We start from the raw sequence: 23620 nt of genomic DNA on the forward strand, positions 1-23620 counted from the left end.
TATTTTCTTAGTCTTAAAGGATGTTCTAACTTGTTTTCCTAGTTGGCAAGCATCACATATCCTATCTTTTTCAAATTTCAATTTCGACCGTCCAGCAACAAGATTTTTCTTTATTAATTTAGATATAGTATGCATGCTCACATGTCTTGATCTCCTATGCCATAACCAGCTATCATTCTCAGCATTTGCAACAAGATATACTTCACTATTCACATCAAGGTCTTCAAGAAAAATTACATACATGTTTTTCAACCTTTTTCCTATAAATGAGATTTTATTTGTACTCATATCAATTACTTCACACTTAGTTGAATCAAAACTTATTTTAAATCCTTTATCACATAATTGACTAATACTTAGTAGATTATGCTTTAAGCCTTTAACTAGCAGCACATGACTAATTTGAGTTTGGGAACTCTTACCAACCGTACCTATACCATGGATTTTGCCTTTTGAATCATCTCCAAAGAATATAGTTCCTCCCTTTCTCTTATTCAACTGAGCAAACAGCATTTCATGTCCTGTCATATGTCGTGAACAACCACTATTCAAGTACCAAGGCTGTTTCTTCTTGAGTTGAGCTCTTGAACATGTCTCTTTTAAGTCCAACTCAACCTACAAAATAGAATTTCAGTTTTTCTTTATAGGTACCCATACTTTGATGGGTCTTTGAGTGTTAGTTGCAGCAAAGGATCCCTTAGGAACCTAAATTTTCTTAACTTTCTGCACTTTTCTTTTCTTAAAACAATCATATGACAAATGACCATGTTTACCACAATTATAACATCTAGGTAATGCTTTAGCTGAATATTTATTGTGGTATGCATATCTTTTTGAAGATTCATTTTTCAAACATTTAAGAGCTGTGTTTTCATCAAGAGCTATTTGCAAGGCTTTAGACTTGTTTTCTAGCTCTTGTTTTAAAAACTCAAAGTCTGTTTTTGAGTGTTCTAACTCAACTTGCAAAATATTTCTTTGCTAAAAAACAGAGGTGAACTCTTGTTTAATCTGTTCCAAATCTTTTTCAAGTAATGCAGCCTTTTTCTTTAATGATTTGTATTTTGAAAAAAGTTTTTCAAATTCATCATAAAGGAATTCATATTCATCTTGTAAATCATCATAAGAATTAATGCAGGGGGATGAGGATACCTCTGATTCATCCTCTTGTGCCATTAAACAGATGTTTACTCTTTCCTCATATTTTCATCATCAGTTCAGAGCTTGATGTGTCACTATTCGACCATGTAGCAGCCACCATTGCTTTCTTGGATCTCTTATTTTTCTTGGGGGTTTCATCTTTCAGTAATAGACACTCGGACTTGAAGTGACCAGGTTTCTTTCATTCGTAGCAGATCATCTCCTCATTTTTGTTGGAGTCATTTTTGTTACTTATTTTCCATGAAGCACCTTGGTCTTTCCTGAAACCTCTTCTAGTTAGCCTTCGATTTCTTCTGCTCATTAGTTTTATGAATTTTCTTGCAACTAGAGATAAATCTTCATCATCATCACAAGAAAGCTCTTCTAGCTCTTTTTCAAGAATGCTGGCTTTAAGTGCAATGCTGTTTTTCTTTTCCTTTGCTTCCCTTCGATCTTCTTCTTCCCTAAGCTCCAGCTCATGAGTGAGAAGAGAACCACATATCTCATCGAGAGTGATGTTGTTTAGATCTTTAGCCTCTCTAATAGCAGTCACTTTTGGTTTCCAGGATTTTGGTAGGCATCTAAACAGTATCTTAACTAATTCATGTTCAGGGATAGGCTTGCCTAGCTGACTTAATTTGTTTGTAATGTTTGTAAACCTATCAAACATGCTGGGGATGTCTTCACCACACTCCATTTTGAACATTTCATAACTATGTTTTAAGAGAGCAATTTTGGACTCCTTTACTTGAGAAGTCCCTTCATGGATTATTCTAAGTTTTTTCCACACTTGTTTAGCTTTTGTACAGCTTGAGACTTTGTTAAATTCAGTGGGGGTCAAGGCACAATGTAATGTGTTGATGGCCTTAAAGTTTATTTGAACTTTCTCAGTTTCAGCCTCAGTCCATTCAGACCTTGGCTTGGGCATCAACTCATTTGTAACTACATTCACGGTTGAGGGCATAAAGGGTCCATCAGTTATGACATCCCACATTTCATAATCTATAGCCTTAATATAAATTGACATTCTAGTGCTCCAATAAGGGTAATTAGAGCCATCAAACAGAGGTGGTCTATTTGTTGATTGTCTCTCAGCAACTATGATTTTTTGTTGAGCCATTTGGATCCTCCCAAAGGATTTTAAGCCTTAAAAACAGGGAACTTGCTCTGATACCAATTGTTGATCCCGTTAATATATGCTAGAGGGGGGGTGAATAACACAATATGGCTCTTAACAAGATGTGGAACTAATTTCCAGAACTTAAAAAAGTAAAAATAGAGTATAAGGTGCACAACAATTTAGAGTGGTTCGGTCCAAGACCTACATCCACTACCTTGATTATCGAACCAAGGATTTTTTCAACGATTCACTAAGAATTCGGTGAAATTCACAAGCTTTCACCAAGCTTTTACAATGGCTTTTCTCAGGCTCAGCCAAAACCTTTACACTAGTTTTTCACGGGCTTAACTAAAACCCAAAGTGGTTTTCCAAGGCTCAACCACAACCTATAACATTCAAGCTTTCCCAAGCTTGAACAACCCCTTAGAGTGACTCCCTCACTCTAAGTATACAAGAAGATAAGTAAAAAAAAGTACCTATGATCACAAGTTGATCTGATTGGTACAAGATTGAGTGCTAAATATAATGACAAAGAGTAGGCGTTTAAGTGAAAACAAGTGTAGTGAAGCTTTTTTGGTTTTTCTTCTTTCTAAAGCTCAAATCTCATTCAAGGCTTCTAAAAACTTATTTCTCATTATTGGAAGACCCTTTTATACTTGGAGATACAACTCCGATGGCAGTTTGGCAGTTTATATCCGTTGGAAACAGTTGAGGATAAGTTCTAGCCGTTAATCTGTCTTGTAGTGCTTTGGTTCAAATTGCAGACAAAGAGCTCTTAGTCGACTAACTTGGTTGACTAAGTTGATTCTGTTTCTGGTTTGCAGATTCTGGCAGAGGGCACTTAGTCGACTGACTTGGTTGACTAAGTTGGTTTTGTTTTTTAAACTCTTCAGCCCGCCATTTCTCCAATTTGAAATTTGGTCAACCAATGTTCTTTTTTGTTTCACCAATAAGCTTCCTCCTTGTTATTCAGTTACATCTTGTTGATTTTATCCCTTTTTTTCTTTCAAAAATATTCTTTGAAGATTTAAGAAATTAATTTCATATATTAATTTCCTGCACACTCAAGTAAAGGAATTAGACACAAATAAAAGGAAATGTTTTATTATCATCAAAAACTAATGGAGCCAACAAAATCATATGGTCGCAACCACGTATATCAACTCGTGGCCTAGCCACGTATAACAACCCCTAGCCTTGCCACGTATAACCATAAACCATGGCCTAGCCACGTTTAACAGCCCGTCGATGACCTAAAAGGTTCTTTAGCTAGAGCTCACTTGTGCACAAGGGTCACACTATCCCGATGTGACATTCGACCTATTCTCGATGCCCTTGATTTGTCAAAATCGTTTTCAAAATCAAATCAAGGTTTTCAAGAGTTTTTTTTTAAATAATTTGAAAACAAGGTTTGGCAACCTTCAAAATTATTTTTCACATTAAAATGCATGGTGTAAACATTTGCATAAAGTTTGAACTAAAACCGGCTCATAAGAATTTGCATTTAAGCCATTTATCAAGTGCAATTAACTATGCACGTCACACAAAGATACAAGGCACAATTTTGATGCAAAACATTGCAAAGGGGCTTGTTTCTCGATTTCTAAAACACTTTACATATATCATATATATATATATATATATAGTATACACAAAACACCTTCAAACCCAATTTGCATTTACAAATGCTTATTGTTTCTACCAGCTCATGCTTTCCACAAAAGCAGTGTATAAATCATTCCAAACCATGTATTCAAATCACTTATCATTTTCTAGCAACTCATGCTTTCCACAAAGTCATTGAATAATACTATACATATACTTTGATATAGCATTGAATCTTTTAAAATTGACACCCCCTACTCACCTTAAGATAGCGAGATGTTACTTCACCACTTATTCGGTTACATTTCAAATTAAATTAGCTTGTCGGTCACTCGTTTCCTCCTCCAGTTAATTACCACGGTAATCCCTTTCCACTTGCACGCTTCCTAGCAATAAATCAAGCTTAATATACTTAGTGTTTATCATTCAATTCAACTCACATTTGCTACCCTATGTACCACATTCTTAGTTCCTTTCATTTTCAAGAACTCTTCACATTTCAAATAATTTATTTCTCACCATAACCGACCTCACACATTATTTCCAATTTCATGCACATACACAATTGTATATTGGCAGCATCTTAACCAAGAATCCTTAATCAACATCCACATTGTTCATCTTTATTCTTATAAATAATCTAACATGCAACCACTAGTTTTCAACTAACCGAACCTAATGTGCCATAACATACCCACATTGCATGCCTACTTTTCAAATCACCTTAAACTCTACATGCAATTCAATATCTCCTCATAATATTGTTCACCATTGTTGCCCCAAACACAAATCATCAACAAATGTTCTATCTTTCTTTCCATTCATGAAACTCAAGGTCAAAAACACTCACCCATTATTTTTTTTTGTCTCAAATCACCATATACCCGTGTACAATCAACATGCATGCATCTGGTCCTTTGATTCTTTGAAGATCTTGCTATGACAAAATGTTTCTTATGGTTACAATCGGTTTTCAAAATGTGCAAGCAAGCAAAATCATAACTCTTACCTTCCTCTCTCTTGAATAGTCAAATCGAAACATTAATCTCCTTCAAGCTTCAAATCTACACTTTGAATGGTAAGTGACATCAAGACTTAACAAAGAAGAAGTAAAAAACCCACGGTTTCCCTTGGATCTCACAAACTCGAGCCTTCCTCTATTTTCTCTTTTTCTTTCTCTTTTCTTCCTCTCGGGTGGAGCTCTCAAGAGCAATTTCTTCTTTCTTTTCCTCTCTCAATGGCCAGTTCTCTCAAGCTTCTCAAGGCCAATCTTTTGTTCTCTTTTACTCTTTGGAATTTGGTATTTATATGGCCACCCACTCAACCAATCAAATTGCATGCACACTTTCAACTTTTTATTCTATTTGGCCACCCACTTAGCCAATTACAATTCATGCATTCTTTTATTTTTTCATGCTATTTGGCCACCTTGCCAACCTATGAATCTTTATGCAACAATTCTATCCCTTTGGTCATTGGTTGGAAATCTTTTTACATTATCCATCCCATTCACCTTCATGCATGGTCGGCCATTCAATTTACACTTCCATTCTCCCATTTTCCCATTTTTCCATTAGTTTAACATGTTTCTACTTACACCACCTTACTTTTGTCCAATGGCTTTTCATGCGTCCTTCCACATTATTTCTCATTTGGCCTCCCTTTTTAGCCAATAAAATCACATGCATTACATTTTCTTTCCTTTAGTCCAATTTGTCCCCACGTGTCCATCATGAATAAATCTTCCAAGCATTCTTTTAACTTAAAAATCCATATGCATGTGTTATCTTATTTATTTTGTCTTACGCCTTTTTGTTTGTCATATGGTGGGGGTCCCACATGTTCTCCACTACAAGTACATCCTTGCATGCATATCTTTGCATGTAATAGTATTTGTTACATGCATATTCCATCCTCCCACATAATCTAATTTTCCTTGGTTAGTTAAGTTCCATTTAACTTAAAATGGTGAAATTTCACATAAGTTCTCAAAATTTTCCTTTTTTACCATTTGACCCTCCAAACTTTTCATCTTTTACAATTTGGTCCTTCAAACATTTCATAAATTACAGTTTGGTCCTTCAACTTGTTCATAATTACAACTTCACCCTTTTACTTTACATTATTTGCAATTCCACCCCTCAACTTCTTATTCTTTTCAATTAGGTCCTCCCATCATTCCTTTAATTCCAATTTCCTTATATTTTTTTTCCTTTACACTAAAATATCAAATTCATACTTCATCAAGGTGTCACCATAATATTTAAATATACATTTACCAACCCTTTCTTACTTTATTTAATAAAAGCACGTGGGTCCCTCTAACATTGTTTTTCTTCGAAATTCTTTCTTACTTCTTCTCCCCCAACTTAGATTAGCCGTATAGTCCTCCTTCATGACTAATTTCAATAATAGATAAAATATTTAATATTTTAATATTATTTTATTAATAAAATATTATTTTTTAAAAATTCTCCACTTGCCTCCTCGGGTCCCAAAGTGTCTCACTTTGTCCTAGTTCACTTCCAAATCTCCTTTTAACTCGCTAATTCATCCTCGATAAAATGTTATTATTTTAATATTATTTTCTAGAGTACAAAATATTTTATTCTAAAATATTTTTTTTCACCCGTCACCGCTCTTTGGCACTCAAATTAGCGTCAATTGACCCTTCGTATTGTCGATAAGGTCTTATTGACTTTTATATGAGGTACGGGCTATTACAAATTGCTTATTTCATAAGTTAGAAATATGACTTGGGCTAACTCTCAACTTCTATGAATGTCTAGTCTTGATAAAGCATTGATTAAGAACTATTTAGGAATAATGCTTTGATGCAATAAGGATCCATAATTATAACTTTTTATAATTCTTTTTGCAAGGCATTTTCATTCCATGGACCTTATCTTATAAGTTAATATCAATATAAAAGTGCATGAACTTAATAAATAAAAAAGACTTTTATTATGCTATATGCACAAAACGATTATAATGTCTTCTTACTACCTATCCAGTTAACTTCTAGGGCATACAATAACAATATCACATGGTTCATGTAAATTTTGTGAGAAACCAAAAAATTTGATTCTCTCATCAAAATAGATGTTCCAACTTTGAGATGTTTGCTTTGGACCATAAATTTATTTTATCAGTTTGCACATTTTTGTTACTTGACCTTTGGGTATAAAACCTTCGAGGTGAACCACGTAAATTACTTCTTGAAGATATGCATTCAAGAAAATGGTTTTATGATTAATTTATCAAATCTCATAATCATAGTGTGCTACAATTGGTAATAGTTTTCTTATGAACTTTTAACTGGATTATAAGAAAAAAGGTTTTCTCATAATCAATTCCAACATTTCGAGTATACTTTTTTGGTTAGTAACCTTACTTTTATAGATCTTTACCTTTCCATTGAGTCATAATTTTCATTTGTAAACCCATTTACAAGCGATTGACTTCACACTTTTTGAATTATCCACTACTTTTAATTGTTTCAAAATATGAAATTTTAATTTTTAATTCAATAACAACAATTATTATTTAAGGTAAAATCCAAGAGTTTACTACAAGAAAATTATAGAATAAAAATAAAGGTACTTCATGAGCAAGTGCCTCACATCCAAAAAGCTTTGAAAAATAAATTAATTTCACACATGGTAATTCATATTCTCTATATCAAAGATTGAACAAAAAATTAACGTCATACTAATAATTTTCTCTTTACAAATAAATCAGTAATTACACCACTTTTAGATAATAAAAAGCTTGATCAGTGGTATCAAATAAAAGAAGAAAAAAAAAAGTTACAAGTACAATTAATTTTGTAACTAAAATATAGCAACTCAATTTTCTTTAATTAGTGTGGTTTTTTTTAGAAAAAGTCTTAATTTAATAATTAGTATCAATATATTTATTTTTTTTGGATTTGAGAGAGGTAATTCGATCTTTACTTTTTAAGTATATAGGACAACAAAAGGAAAGATAAGAAGTAACAGCAAAACATTAACTTACCAAATTTTTTGGCATCAATGCAAATCACATAATCAATGCCTTCAAGCATGAAATCTGCCAAACAAGGATTTGCCTCTAAGAAATCTGCTTCCCAAATCTTTACCATAATTTTTTGATTTGCCTTTATGAAATCTGCTTCTCAAATCTTCACCATTATTTTTTGATTTGCCTCTATGAAATTTTCTTCTCAAATCTTCACCATAATTTTCTGATTATCACAAATCTGTATATATAGATATGTATAACATTGTAAAGATTTATGCTTATAATATACAAATACCTTTTCTTATATGGTATCAGAGCAAATTGCATCATTAGCCTTTCGATCCTTTTCAAAGCTCTCTCATGGTAGCTACCAACCCTTCCTCAAATAACACCACCACTCTTATTTCTATCAATGTAGCAGCACAAATACCTCTCAAATTGACCTCAACCAATTTTGCTTCCTAGCAAATACAATTCAAGTCCTTACTGACAGGGTATGATTTAATTGACTTCATTACAGGACAAAAGGCTTGTCCTCTAGCCATGAATATTGATGGCTCACACACCATAAATCTAGAATGCACTTTCTGGTTTAGGTAAGACTAGTTTATTTTGCATGCCATTGTGGCATCAGTTTCTGAAACAATATTACCACTCATTGCAACAGCAAAAACTTCTCAAGAAGCATGAGAGAAGTTATGAAAGATGTTTGCCAGCAAAACTCTCACAAGAGTTACGTCTTTAAAAAAGAAGTTGATGTTGTCAACACAAGAAGGTAGATCTGTTACAGAATATTTGCAACTCATGAAAAACACTGCAGATGAGCTTGCAATGGCTTAAACCCCAGTAGGCGAGGAAGATCTAGTGATCTTCATATTGAATGGCTTAGCATATGAATTCAGGAATTATCAACAACTATTAGAGCAAGGGAGTCTGCCATATCATTTGAAGAATTTCATGACAAACTCACAAACTTTGAGACAACATTGAAACAAGATGATTTCTATCTTGTCACGGCAAACTATGTCACCAAAAAAACCAGAGGTAACTATACATCCAGAGGAGGTAATTCTATGAATAACTTCATATCTTGCCAATCGTAATAACTCTCATTATTTAAGAAAGAAATTCACTGGAAGTTATGCACATAATACTCCTAAACCAATGTGTCAGCTTTGTGAGAAACCAGGTCACACTGCAAAGATTTGTAGGCTCAACAAATCAAGCATCAAGGAACCAGTTGCCAACATTGCAACAGCCTCTCAATTTCATGATAATAAGAATTGGGTGGTAGACTCAAGGGCATCTCACCATGTGACAGCAGACTTGAATAATCTATCACTCTACACTGAATATGGTGGTCCAGAAAAGATAGCTGTTGGTGGTGGTACAAGTTTGTCAATTAATCACATTGGCTCTTCTATTATCTCTACCACTAATAAACCTCTCAAATTAACAAATGTATTACATGTACCGGTCATGAATAGAAACCTCATATCAATATCCAAATTTTGTAAAACTAATAATGTATTTGTTGAATTTTTCCCTTTTCATTTTCTGGTGAAGGATTCAAGCATGGGGGCACCACTGGTGAGAAGTCTGAATAGGAATGGTCTGTATGAGCTTCCAAGATGCATGTCACATCTTTCAATGATTACAACGACATTTCTTAGTGTCAAAACTTCCTTTGATGTTTGGCATAGAAGACTTGGTCATCCATCATCTGAAATCCTTACCTTTATGCTAAAATTTTTTGGTTTACCATCCATTGCTTCCAACAAAGCATTTAGTTGTAATTCTTGTGCTTGCAATAAAAGTCATAAACTGCCATTTGGTCAGTCAACTTTGTCAAGCACTAAACATTTGCAATTACTCTACACTGATGTATGAGGGCCTGCTCAAATCTCTTTCGTTGAAGGCTTTAGATACTATGTTATATATATTGATCATTTCACCAAGTATATATGGTTTTTCCTTATGAAACACAATTCTGATGTCTACCTTTTGCTTCCCATATTCAAAGCATTGGTTAAGAAAGCATTTAACACATCCATCACTTGCATATACTCTGACAATGGAGGAAAATATCAGAAGATGTCCAAATATCTTGCAACGCATGGTATTTCTCATCTGACAACCCCCCCATACACACTAGAACTCAATGGAGCTGCAGAAAGAAGACACAAACATATAGTTGAGACAGGTCTAACCTTACTTCATCATGCCTCTATGCCTTTAAAATTCTGGTCACATGCCTTTCAAGTTGCTGTTTACCCAATCAACAAACTTCCCACCCCACTTCTTAATCTTAAATCACCTTTTGAAATTATTTTCGAAACTCCACCAAACTACTCCAAACTCAAGGTCTTTGGTTGTCTTTGCTATCCATGGCTCAAGCCTTACAACAAACACAAACTTCAACCAAAGTCCAAACCTTGTGTCTTTTTAAGATATTCTATCAACCAAAGTGCTTACAAATGCTTTGATCATGAAAGTCAAAGGATTTTTGTGTCTAGGCATGTCATGTTTCAAGAACACATATTTCCATTCACCTCAGCCAAGACACAAACTACCTCTGTTCAACAATGGCTTTCTCCATATTCAATTGCAGCTTAGCAACCTTCTGAATTTTACAACTCTTCGGCCCAAAATGTTGCTAATATGACCAGCTCATCTACTCAACAGACACCTACTCAGATTGATCACCTCTCTCCTACTACTTTGAATTCTTCATCAGGTAATGATTCTCACTCACCTTCAATACCAACTATTAACTTACCATTGAACTTACCTCAATCTCAACCCACAAGAACTCATACCATGACCACAAAATCCCAAAACAATATCTTTAAACCCAAAAGAGTGTTCATTACAACCAAACATCCACTTCCTTGTCCTATTGAACCCACTTGTGTTCACCAAGCTATGCAAGACCCAAAATAGAGACAAGCAATGATAGAAGAGTTCAATGCACTAGTTAAAAATCAAACTTGGGTATTAGTTCCTCCATCTTCTAAGCAAAATGTTATAGGTTGCAAATGGGTGTTCAAGATCAAAAGAAAGCCAGATGGCTCAATAGACAGGTATAAAGCGAGATTAGTGGCAAAAGGGTTCCATCAGCGTGAAGGCATTGACTATACAGACACATTAAGTCCTGTCATTAAGCCTACTACCATCAAGATTGTTTTGAGCATTGCCTTATCTTATGGGTGGCCTATTCAACTATCACGACCTAAATTTCGGGCCATGACTGGCGTAAGAGCCCAATAAACGTAGTCCATTAAGCCCAAGTAAGCCTATTAATTTGACATGTTCATCATTCCATCATAAACTGCTAAGTTATATTTCATAACTTAAAATCAAAATAATATTAAACATTGTCACCTCATATTGGCATACCAAACAAGTGTATGTACATTATTTACAACATGTATCTTAATAATTTACATTAGGTTTGTCTATACACAACAAAAGAATACTCGACTTCTAACGGAGGGACTCGAACGAATGTACAGCTAGTGAATGCGGAGACACCTACCAAAAGATGGATACAAGTCTACAAGGACACCTCGTCCTAGTTACCGACTGTCTCGTGATCTGAAAACAGGAAGTTGAAAATGGTGAGTATAAACCAAGTGAGTGAACAAGAAAGGGAACAAGCAACAACAAGAGAGAATTTAAAATCATGATGCACTTGTTTCAAAACAATGCAATTTAGTTCCATTCATATTAAAAACCCCACATTTAGCCCTTAAATGATTAATCATTTGACAATTATGAACCCATACATAATGAACCATTTGAAGAATGAAAGCTTCAATGATACGCAAGCAAGTCAAATACGACAACGAATCTTCGCTGCAGCGGAAAGACATTCTCGCTGCAGCGACATTGGGATTAAGTTATTAGCCGAACGAGGGTTTCTCAACTGGCTGAGGGTTTTTCACTAAACCTCCTCATTTTAAACTTAACTCATTTAGTCCTTAATGTTGGAAGTCCATGCTCAGATATGGTAGCAAAGAAATGAAAAATAGGGCAGCAATTGGACAAGATAGGAGACCAAAACAGAAAGTTTTTCGCTGCAGAGAGATTCAATCTTGCTGCAGCGAAATTGTGACCCAGAAACAGAAAGTTTCTCGCTGCAACGAGAATGAATTTCGCTGCAGCGATAAGCTACAGTGTCATTCTCACTGCAGCGAAAATTCATTCTCACTGCAACAAGTTTTCAGCCAGTCTACCCCTCCAAACCCGAGAGTTTCTCGCTACAACGAAAATGATTCTTGCTGCAACGAGAAACAGGGCATCAATGAAAAATTTGCCCTTCTTCCCATAGAAAAACCACCCTGCTGAAATGTCCAAGCCAACATGAAATGCATAACAATTTTTCAAAGTTTAACATGTCAAGTTTCACTTGCATTACAACCATATTCCCTTACTCATTAATTTCCTATAACACACATATTTACATATGTATATATGTATATGTATACCCATCATCATCATGCACACCATCACATCATCATCATCACCAGCTCTTGCGCACTCCCTACTTGCACATGGCTGGGTCATCACCGGGTTATGCACACTCCCTACTCGCACATAATCGGGTCATCCTCGGCTTATACGCACTCCCTACTCGCACATAGCCGAGTTAATATAATTACACAACACTATATTCAAACATATATGTATATCAACATAATGTTGCAGCATAGAGATCCATGATAACCACATGTCATAACATAAAATTGATTTATCAAAGGCTTGTTCCCAAGGCACTTGTTTTAACAAAAGTTGTATAGAATCATTCGAATACTTTGTACAAAACGGTCATATTCTCAAAACAATTTTGTTAGGCAATCCACTCACCGGTATATTATTGAGCCTTTAGATGACTCCAATTCCCCTAATTGTCCAAATGGGATGATGGGGCTTCCTTGAAACCTACCATCACATTAACATCACCATTATGTTACTTCACATACTATAAACCCTAAAAGCTATCTCTCAACTGGCTTTCAATTGTCACTTTAAATGGCTATCTATGTTCATTATCCTAATCACTATAAAATGAATGAATATACTCAACAATAAAATAGCTCATAATCCCAATTACTAGCCATTATTCACAACTAAAAATCAAGCTTAGTTCATCACTCACCCTAGGGTTTCTTTATAGTTGAATTCTCTTCTAATAGCTTCCAAACAAATGGTGTAATTCTCTCTTTCTCTCTCTAAAACTCCCAACTAGTGAGAGAAAGTATGGAAATAAGATTTATCAAGGGTTTTGAAGTGAAAGAGTGAAAGAATACAAGGGTTCTAGTCAAAAGGGCACAAAAGTATGGAAATTAAAGCTAGAGAAAGAAAATTATGCAATCTCCATATCAAGCTTCCATAGAGGTTGGAATTAACATGAGATGGAAGAAGAAAAAGAAGACAAGCTGCTGGAAGTTCAAGAAGCTGCTGGAAGGAGAAGATATTTTATAGCCAAACTTATCCACTCCACTTAAATTACGAAAATGCCCCTCCACAAATTAACTTATTCTTCTTCAATCTTTTGTGCAATCTTTTTGCTTTTTTGACACTAGGACAAGGTCCATAATGGTCTAGACATGCTCAGGTTCATGAAAACTTAAAATTCTCACCCGAGGTGAAAAATGATCATTTTGCCCCTATTGTGAAAATTATCAAAATTTTTGTTTCCTTGTCATTTTACCCATATTTTCATCATTCATTTATGCCTTAGGCCTACTTAGGCCTTAATATTATTTAAAATCTTACTTTTATGGGCTCACTAATGAAATGACGAAATTACCCCTAATCAGGGATATCGCGTATACTTCCCTTTACGAGTCTATAAAGGTCAAGGTCTCACATCAACAACTTGATGTCAACAATGCCTTTCTTCAAGGCACTTTATCTGAAGAAGTTTACATGGCACAACCTACTGGATTTCTTGACAAAGACAAGCCCTTTCATGTTTGCAAGCTTCACAAGGCAATTTATGGTCTTAAATAGGCTCTTTGTGCTTGGTATCAAGAATTGAGCAGTTTCCTTACTGGTTATGGGTTCCAAAACTCAATTTCGGATGCTTCATTATTTATTTATACCAAAAATTCTGCCATTATTTATTTTTTGGTATATGTTGATGACTTATTGGTTATTGGCAATGATGACACAACATTGAAAAACTTTTTGTAGCAGCTCTCTAAAAGATTCTCTTTGAAAGATCTTAGACCTTTAAATTTCTTTTTGGGAGTGGAGGTAACCATAACACCTACAAGCATGTTCCTATGTCAACACAAATATATCAGAGAACTACAACAAAAATTTAAAATGGACAATGCCAAAGAAGTTGCCACACCAATGGCCACCAATGTCAAGCTGCAACTCAAAGATGGAACTAGTTTAGTTGAGGCATCAGATTACAGAAAGCTCATTGGTTCTCTTCAATACCTCTCACTAACCAGACCTGACATCACTTATGCCATCAACAAATTATCTCAATTCATGCATTCCCTAACTCTTACTCACTGGTCAAGTCTCAAAAGAATTCTAAGATATTTGAAAGGCACCATTCATCATGGGCTGCACTTAAACAAACAATCATCTCTAAAAATTTATGCCTTCAATGACTTTGATTGGGCTAGAAATATTGATGATCGAACCTCCACTACTGTCTACATAATATATCTTGGAAGTAATCCTGTATCTTGAAAATCATCCAAGCAAAGATCAGTGGCAAGATCTTCCACAGAAGCTGAATATAGAGCTATTGCCAACACCACTGCAGAACTAATCTGGATCAAGAATCTTCTCAATGAACTGCATGTCTCTTCTTCCTCCACACCAATCTTGCACTGTGACAACATTGGAGCTACGTACTTATTCCAATCCTGTGTTTCACTAAAGAATGAAGCATCTAGCTCTTGACTACCACTTTGTACGCCAACATGTTCAAAATGGACAACTTAAGGTCTCTTACATTCCAACAAATGATCAACTTGCATATGGACTCACCAAGCCTCTCGCTAAGCAAAGGTTTTCAACTTAAGGTCCAAGATTGGTGTCACTAATGGCTCCACCATCTTGTGGGGGCATATACAGGACAACAAAAGGAAAGACAAGAAGTAACAGCAAAACATTAACTGACCAGATTTTCCAGCATCAATGCAAACCACACAATCAATGCCTTTAAGCATGAAATCTGCCAAACAAGGATTTGCTTCCATGAAATCTGCTTCCCAAATCTTCACCATAATTTTCTAATTTGCCTTCATGAAATCTACTTCTCAAATCTTCACCATAATTTTCTGATTATCACAAATCTGTATATATAGATATGTATAACATTGTAAAGATTTATACTTATAATATAAAAATACCTTTTCTTATATTAAGCAGCGACGGTGGATTAACCAATAGGTCAAATATTTGGTGCTATCAACATATTTATTTGATTGATTGAGAATGTAAATTTTATACCTTATATCATATTAATTGGTGTAAATTTTGGATAAGTAGGACCTCATTATTAATACACAATTCATACAGTAAACAAAATGATATGATGTTTTGGTAAATAAGTGGAGTGAAAAGCCTAAGGGGTGGGGTTGCTGAGAGAGCTTTTGAGAAAAACCAAGCTCAGCTGTGGCCTACGCCATTGTCAAGAAGAAAAAGTGGAAAGAGAAGGATGACCATGAGGGTCTACTTGTTTGTTTCTTTGAATTGATCCAACACGTCATCTGCTATTGCTAATACAATATTCATGGTTGCATTTGTGTTCAGCTTCAGTCCAAGATATGAATGCTTTTCTCTATTCTAATCATTGGAGGGCATTATCTTCTTTGCAATCCTACTGCAAAGTTTATCACGTGGCTCAACGTCCCTTCCCAAACTTTCATGTCATTGCGTACCTAACAGCTTCCATCGCTTAAATAAGTTATTACCGCTACACAGACATTTGTGGAGAGAAAGTCATACCAGAAAGAGATGGGAAAGAGCATAGCTGAAGTGGGGTTAGAAGATTTATGCAACGCTGGTGGGTTAAGGTTAAGCATAGAGGGAGCCAGGGAGATTTATCAAGTCATAACAGAAGCCATAGGCATTGCACAAAGCAACAGCTCCGACCCAGACCCAAGGGAGGTTTGGAGAGAGGTGGTGCGTAGGCGAGTGTTGAAGCCATGGCACCCGCATCAGCTGCATCAGTTGCTCTACTACTCTGTCTATGCCAACTGGGATGCCTCCACCAATGGCCCTCCTCTTTACTGGTTCCCTTCTCTGTAATCTCTCCTCTTTACTCTTTCCCTTCAGTTCGACAACATAAATTGTTGCTTTAAATTCTACTCCTAAGGGTATTCCTTGAAGCTAAGCCTTGCAGAAGCAGAGCAAAAGATAGTATGTTTGTGAACTTGTATGCTAATTAAAGTATTAAACTGCTAAATAAGATATTATGCCTCTATCTATGTAATGAACTGAGTATACCTCCTGGCAATATATTCTAATTACAGAGGAGTTGCTATTGAATTATTTTCTTAATTTTTTTTTTATAATTGTTGAAGAGTTAAGTACAAATGAAACAAATTTCACTTCTAAAATTAAAATGGCAAAAAAAGGGAAATGATGAAACATTAGAAGGAACGTGAGTGAAATTGAGAGTAGACACTCAAAAATGCAAATAAACAAAATTACAGTTTAAATTAAGTAGTTCGTCATATGATAAAATCCAACTTCATTGTCTGGTTTGATGCATGGAAATTTTTTAATTTCCTACATAATGTGCAGTAAGTTCTGCTATCTTATGATTCACAAAAACACTTCGTTGCTGCTTGATGCCTGTATCAGTCAATTTTACTTTAAAAATCAAGATATTTTAGTTCTGAAGTAAAAATATATGTGAATGGCTAGAAAATCTCTGCTTCTAGATTTTAGGCTAATGTAACGTATTCCTGATATATTTGATTGTTGTACATTAGCAGTAAAAGAGGACAGAATAGTGGGCATATTCAGTCAAATCAATGACTTGAACTTAGCATATCTTTCTGCTAAGTTAGCCAAATGGTTTTTATTTTTTCCTATTCCCAGATCTCAGTCTAAATATACAAATCTGGGACATTTAATGGAGGTTCATGGTCCAAAGCTTTTAGGGACTTCATACAAGGACCCTATTGCAAGTTTTAGCCTCTTTCAGAAATTCTCTGTCCAGCATCCTGAGGTAAACGTAAATTTTTGTCCTTGTACCTTGTGAGCTATATGTTAATCTCTTTCTGAATGTAATATAAAGTCGTAGATATTTTTTTCCCTTCTAACTGAAACTTTGAATAATTTCAGGTTTATTGGTCTATCGTTCTAAAAGAACTTTCAGTTGTATTTCGTGAATCCCCAAGAAGCATTTTAGATAAGAGTAACAAATCGAAACCCAGTGGAACATGGCTTCCTGGTGCAGTTGTGAATATAGCTGAATGTTGTTTATTGCCCTCTAGTCATCCTAAAAAACAGGATGACAGTTGTGCTATTGTATGGAGAGAAGAAGGCTGTGATAATTTGGATGTGAATCACATGACGTTAAAAGAACTTCGAGAACAAGTAATGTATGTGCTTACATTTCTATCACAGTTGGCAGTCAAACTGTATCTTGTTCTTTTGGCCTGCTTTAAATTTCTGTGTTTGGGGTGGCATAGTTTTTTTTTCTGTTTTTTCATTTTTAAAAAAAAAAATCATTTTTGATACTCATCAATTTTTTCTTTAATTTTATTTAAGGCATAGGACTGCTTGTCTAGGAGCAATGTTTACATCAAATCCCTATATTGTCATTGTCATATTATTTCATCTTATTAAGTGATCTGATATTTGTTCCTCTTCTACTATCTTCATTCTGTTCCTTTCTTGTTTAAGTAGTATCTCGCTTTAACCTTTTGGTCATACGTTTAAAAATGATTGACAGGTTGGTTGCAAACGCACTGGATGCCACCTTTTCAAAGGGTGATGCGATTGCCATTGACATGCCAATGACAGTCAGTGCTGTTGTTATATATCTGGCAATTATATTAGGTGGATTTGTTGTTGTATCCATTGCTGACAGTTTTGCAGCCACAGAAATTGTGACACGTTTGCGTGTCTCTAATGCAAAGGCCATCTTCACTCAGGTAAATTTTTTATTTCCTTAGGTTATCTAATTCATTAAAGATATGAAATTGGAAAAAAGTATGAACTAAAGTGTCCCACATTTTTCACATTTCCAGTGTTTTGTGCATTATGACAAGTTCATCTAATGTGGTATTTGATGCTAATTTCTGTGTTTTTTTCCAAATGACTTGAGATGCTCAATTATTTGCAATGGGGTCTGAGTGGTTCTGTTTCTCTGTGGCATTATTTAATCTTCTTCATACATCTTATCCCTTGAACTTTGTTTAGAAGTGTTTTCCTCATCTTTAGAGGCCAAATTGTTTTTCACTTCCCTTTTTTTTTTGTTTCCTGTTTTTAGACTTTTTAGATGACAGATAAACAATAAGTCAAATTCATAGTTCTATATGGTGATTAGCATCCTGTTTGCTTTAACTTTAATTTTGTCAAATCCTTTTTTTTTTGGGATTTCACTTTCTTGGTCTCGTATTATAGTGGATGAAATCAAAGCCTAAGCAATTTGGCATTCATATAAACTTGGTCCACTGGCTTTGCTAATTGAATTTTCAATTTTAAAGCTATTTTTGTTTTCTGCTTTGTATTGGAAATGATACAAATCTTCACTCTTTGTATTCAGGATTTTATTCTGAGAGGAGGTCGAAAGTTTTCTCTATACAGGTAATCTTACTTTGTTCATGTACATGCTAGACGCTACAATTTTCTTCTTTAAAGTTTTGGTTGGTGGAAAATCTCTGGGTTTGTGCTTCCTAAACTAGCCAAAATCGAACTTTGGGATTCAAAAGCCATTTAAAATAAACTAATACATCTTTCTAATTCTCTCTCTATGGGATCTTTTTTTTAAAGAGAGAAACTTTGTTTTGTGTGAAATGGCTATGGGGGAAGGAGCCCTCTAATACCTAGTCATATTAACTGATAGGGAATTGAAGTTTCTTTTTGGTATGCTTTCTCCCAATCAAAACTTCATTGAATTCTTCAAGTCTCCTGGGGTGCTCTCTCCAATATGTCAGCTAAAAAGCTACTTTCCCTTCAGTGATCTATTCTGAATTCCAGTTTTCCTGTAACATGATTTTTTGAAGGACTAAAATGATCTACAAGACAAATTTGAGGTGTAATATGTTTATGAGAACATTACTGGTGCTGTTACGAGTATTTGTCATTCGTTTGCAGTCGAGTTGTAGAAGCTAATCCGTATAAAGCTATCGTGCTCCCTGTGAGTGGGAATAACGTAGGCATTCAATTAAGAGAGCAGGATCTATCATGGAATGAATTCCTTTCCAGTCTCAACCAACATCCAAGGTAATCTCTACAATCACAAAGTGAGAGAAGTTAACTCAAAAGGGGGTTAACATTTTTACTTCCTCTCTTTTCTTTATTTAACACTAGTTTAGATTAATTTACTGTTATTATGTGATGACATTGTGTCTTTGTGGCAGACCAAATCATTACACTCCAATTTATCAACCAACAGACTCTGTGATCAATATTCTTTTTTCATCTGGAACCACAGGTAAAGAGAGTTGTTTTGCTGTTATGCACACTTAAAGCTGTAGATTGAAATGCCCTTAATTGACTTTCTAGTTCAACTTTTTGGCATTGACCAGGAGAACCAAAAGCCATTCCATGGACACAACTTTCCCCAATTCGATGTTCTGCTGATGGGTGGGCTCATAATGATATTAAAGTTGGAGATGTTTACTGCTGGCCCACAAATCTAGGATGGGTGATGGGGCCAGTTTTACTCTTCACATGCTTTTTAAATGGTGCAACACTTGCTCTGTATCATGGATCTCCTTTGGGACATGGTTTTGGAAAATTTGTTCAGGTGGTACTCTCAAATTTCAATGCTTATTTTTCTTTGGTAAATGGCCATCACCTGTTCTCATCCTGCCAAATCAGAGTTCAAAAGGGATGTTTTAAAAACAATACTAATATTTAATATGCCAATCATCAAGGTTATAGCTTGGTTAATACCATTAAAGAAATTTTAAAAATGACATAAATAAGGTAACAAGGCATTGCAAATATCAAGAGCAATCTGGTGAATTGTTATAAACTGAAGGAGATTAAACCTTCTGGAGAGCTGAAGCCAAGTATCTTGGGTGTATCATATCCTTAGATGAGACAGGATACACGGGTCCTTATTATATTTTCCTTTGATTTTTCTAGTAAAAGAGTTGGGCTTCTTGCCTACAAGTATTGCAAAATACTGTATACCAGTGTTTAACATCTTATCCCACCTTATTTTCCTACTGTTATATTGTTCAGGATGCTGGAGTCACTGTTTTGGGCACAGTTCCAAGCTTGGTAAAATCTTGGAAAAGTACAAACTGTTTGGAAGGCTTAGACTGGACAAAGATAAAGTAATTCTTTTGAATTTCAAGTATAAATTTTGTTATATGACTTGAACCATCAACAAAAAGGACTGACAAATAAATATCTTTAGATGCTTTGCTACCACTGGAGAAGCCTCCAATGTTGATGACGACCTATGGCTTTCTTCAAAATCTTACTACAAGCCTGTTCTTGAATGTTGTGGAGGCACAGAGCTTTCATCAGCCTATATCCAAGGGAGCCTGCTGCAGCCACAAGCTTTTGGAGCCTTTAGCACTGCTGCAATGACAGCAGGCTTTGTCATCCTAGATGAACATGGACATTCTTATGTAAGAGCATTTTCTGGCTGGTTTTGACTGCAGTTTAGTTTCTTTGACCATTGCTTAGATCATGCCCCTACCGAATTTGTTTGGAGTGCTAGATGGATAATATATGTCATGGTCACAGCATGGAATACAAAGGAGTCATTCAAACTGATCTATGTTGTGTGTATTACTATATTTTGATTCCTCTGACCTTTGTGACAGCCGGATGATGAAGTTTGTGTTGGTGAAGTGGGTTTACTCCCTCTCTACTTGGGAGCAACTGATAGATTGCTTAATGCTGATCATGAGAAAGTCTATTTCAAGGGAATGCCAATGCATAATGGAATAGTAAGGCCAAATGCATCTTTCTTAGAATATATATTTTCCCGTAAAGAATTCAATTTCAAGAAAGCGAAAAAGTACACAAAGCCCCTAGAAACTGCGAAAGATCATGAAGTACCTGAATTGTGTAAGAATCTGTAGCAAACCAGGCGTACTGTGTCTTTCTTAGACTAATTACGGTGGAGATCTATATTTATACTTATTTGTGATGCTATGTGTTGCATACCCCTTTGTGGCTATTTTTCTTTTTAAATTACAAGTTGTGCAGACTTTTCAAATGGACTTATTGTTCTGACCAGCTTCAAGCTGGTCAATTGCAGGGTGCATTTAGGCTCCAAATGCCAGCAAATATATGGTCCATATTTGTATTTAAGATCATTATAATTATCTGCTAGGCATTGATGTTCTGACTGTTTCAGCTGATCAGACATCTTAACAAATCTGAGAAAAGAGGAAACCAAGAAAGTATCAACTGATTTTTAGCTAGTGTCCTCAAAAACTGGAAATGCTACTTCAATCAACATGTTGCTTACCCAATAGCAGAGGCCCTAAACTTCTTTCTCTTGCAGGGGCTAGTCTACTGTCTCAAAGACCATGAAGCAACCAAGCTGTGCACATCAATAGTCTAAACCACAACATATGGCTTCAGACAAAAACTTTTTTTTAATCTTGAATCTCTATCTTAGATTAACCTCTATGCTTGCTGTAGTTAATAGCAGTTAGAGTAGTAGCAAACAATAATTTCTATGTAATTTTGTTAAACTGATTCTTGGAAGTGGTTTCTAGTACATTCTTATGATCTTGATGTATGCACTGGCAGCGCCTGAGGAGACATGGGGATGTCCTCAAACAAACTGTTGGTAGCTATTTCATTGTGCAGGGCAGGGCTGATGACACCATGAATCTTGGTGGCATAAAGGTACAGCATTCTCCTCCCCCTCCCCCACCCCTTCTTACTCTCTCTCTCTTCCTCTTTTAATGCGCTAATAATGAAGCCAATTGAAGATCATTTAATGTATAGGCCTGATGCAAAACCTATGAATTTGTAAGCATATTTGGAGTCTGCTTGCTAAAATTAAATTGCAAGAAGCAATTCTTTGACTATTGAATTTTTTTCTTTTTTGTCAAATATGCTCAGGAAAGATATCTTAGTGTTATTTAAATGCGAGTGAATTTGGTTTTTTGTAATCCTTTATTGTTATAAACTCAAAGCAATCTTTGGATGAAAGTTAAAATCTTTCCCAATATGCAGACAAGTTCTGTTGAAATTGAGCGTGTGTGTGACCGAGCTGATCACAGCATCTTGGAGACTGCTGCCGTCAGTGTAGCGCCACCAGATGGTGGTCCAGAACAGTTGATAATATTTGCAGTGCTAAAGAAAGGAGTTAGTCGTCAGCCGGAGAAGTTGAAGATGATATTCTCAAGAGCTATTCAGAGCAACCTCAATCCTTTGTTTAAGGTTAGACATCTGGGATGTGTAATAAGTATCTTTTTCATATTTATACACTGTCTGGGCACCCAACCTAACGATTTGCCACATTGTTATATTTGAACTCTGTCATAAAATTTAAAATTACTGAGTTATTTCAACGGCTAGTGAAGTTTTTGAGTTATAGTAAAACTTTTGTCTTGGTGTCAATGCCTTTAGTGTCTAGTGGAAACTCATACAAAGTGGCTTCAAACGTTAATCAGCTATTGTATTTTAAAGATTTAACAGACTGACTTCTATTCACTCAGTAAGTGGCTTTTAGTTCATTTTTTAATCTTATTTAATATTAACCTTAATGAGAACTGTAAGTCAACCTGTTCATTCCATAGATAGGTTATGCAGAAGATACTTATTGCTTCCCTACCAAATGAGCTGATGGGATCTCGTTTTCCTTTGGTTTTGACACTAACAGGTGAGCTTTGTCAAGATAGTTCCAGAGTTTCCCCGAACTGCTTCGAACAAATTACTACGAAGAGTTTTGAGGGATCAAGTTAAGCAGGAGCTGTTCACTAGAAGTAGAATTTAGTGGCTGGCAATTTAGGTTGTTATGACTGAACCAGACCAAAAATGTATATATTCATGTAAGTTATCCTTCATAAAATGAAGGTATGGGATAAGTAATCTTGTAAGCATTGGTTCTTTCAATTTGTTCTGGAAATAATGCACTCTGATGATGCTGGATGATCAGTGCAAATAGTTCTATGATGGCAGAGTAAAAACAGCTATAGATTATGAAATGCATACGGTGTGCCTGACTGGCCTATTGCCAAACATTTAAGTAGGGATGCGTGCTTTTTTTTTTTTTTTAGGATTTTTAGATTTGTTGTTAACTAATTTTGATAGTAAACTAAATAGCAATATTACCCATTCAAATAAGGCAAATAAAAAGAATATGAATGTGGTCATCAGAATCTTTCTCTACACCGGTTGGCTCAAGTCTATGTTATCTCATAACTATTAATCAGTTTAAATTTTTTAATATAATTTTCACTTTTAGTTTCTTAAATTAATTAATCTATTTTATTCACTAATTGCAGTAATGTCCATTAGTATATTACAATTTATCTTTACACAGAGAAAATTATTGATGAGTACATCTCTTTTGTTACATTTAAGTACTAATTAATCCTTTCACCATATTTATTT

General features: G+C 35.2%; 1 protein-coding gene across 2 annotated transcripts; it reads left to right on the forward strand.

The window, feature by feature from the left end:
• Positions 1–15442: 15442 nt before the first annotated feature.
• Positions 15443–23215, forward strand: LOC18589589 (putative CoA ligase CCL12). Of its 2 annotated transcripts, none has more exons than XM_088810244.1 (14): positions 15443–16146; positions 16949–17078; positions 17195–17454; positions 17808–18009; positions 18624–18664; positions 19175–19303; positions 19441–19514; positions 19609–19829; positions 20273–20367; positions 20451–20667; positions 20866–20991; positions 21806–21904; positions 22238–22444; positions 22634–22816. In XM_088810244.1, exons 1-14 carry the CDS (start codon positions 15857–15859, stop codon positions 22697–22699), a joined length of 2157 nt encoding a protein of 718 aa, XP_088666370.1. In that variant the 5' UTR covers positions 15443–15856; the 3' UTR covers positions 22700–22816. The 2 variants fall into 2 exon arrangements, with proteins under 2 accessions (XP_088666370.1, XP_017983024.2); XM_018127535.2 differs by lacking the exon at positions 22634–22816 and adding an exon at positions 22887–23215 and having other exon boundaries at positions 15446–16146.
• Positions 23216–23620: the final 405 nt, after the last annotated feature.

This window comes from Theobroma cacao, chromosome 9 (assembly GCF_053813885.1).
Source record: "Theobroma cacao isolate CCN51 chromosome 9, ASM5381388v1, whole genome shotgun sequence".
In the NCBI taxonomy this organism is placed as follows: Eukaryota; Viridiplantae; Streptophyta; class Magnoliopsida; order Malvales; family Malvaceae; genus Theobroma; species Theobroma cacao.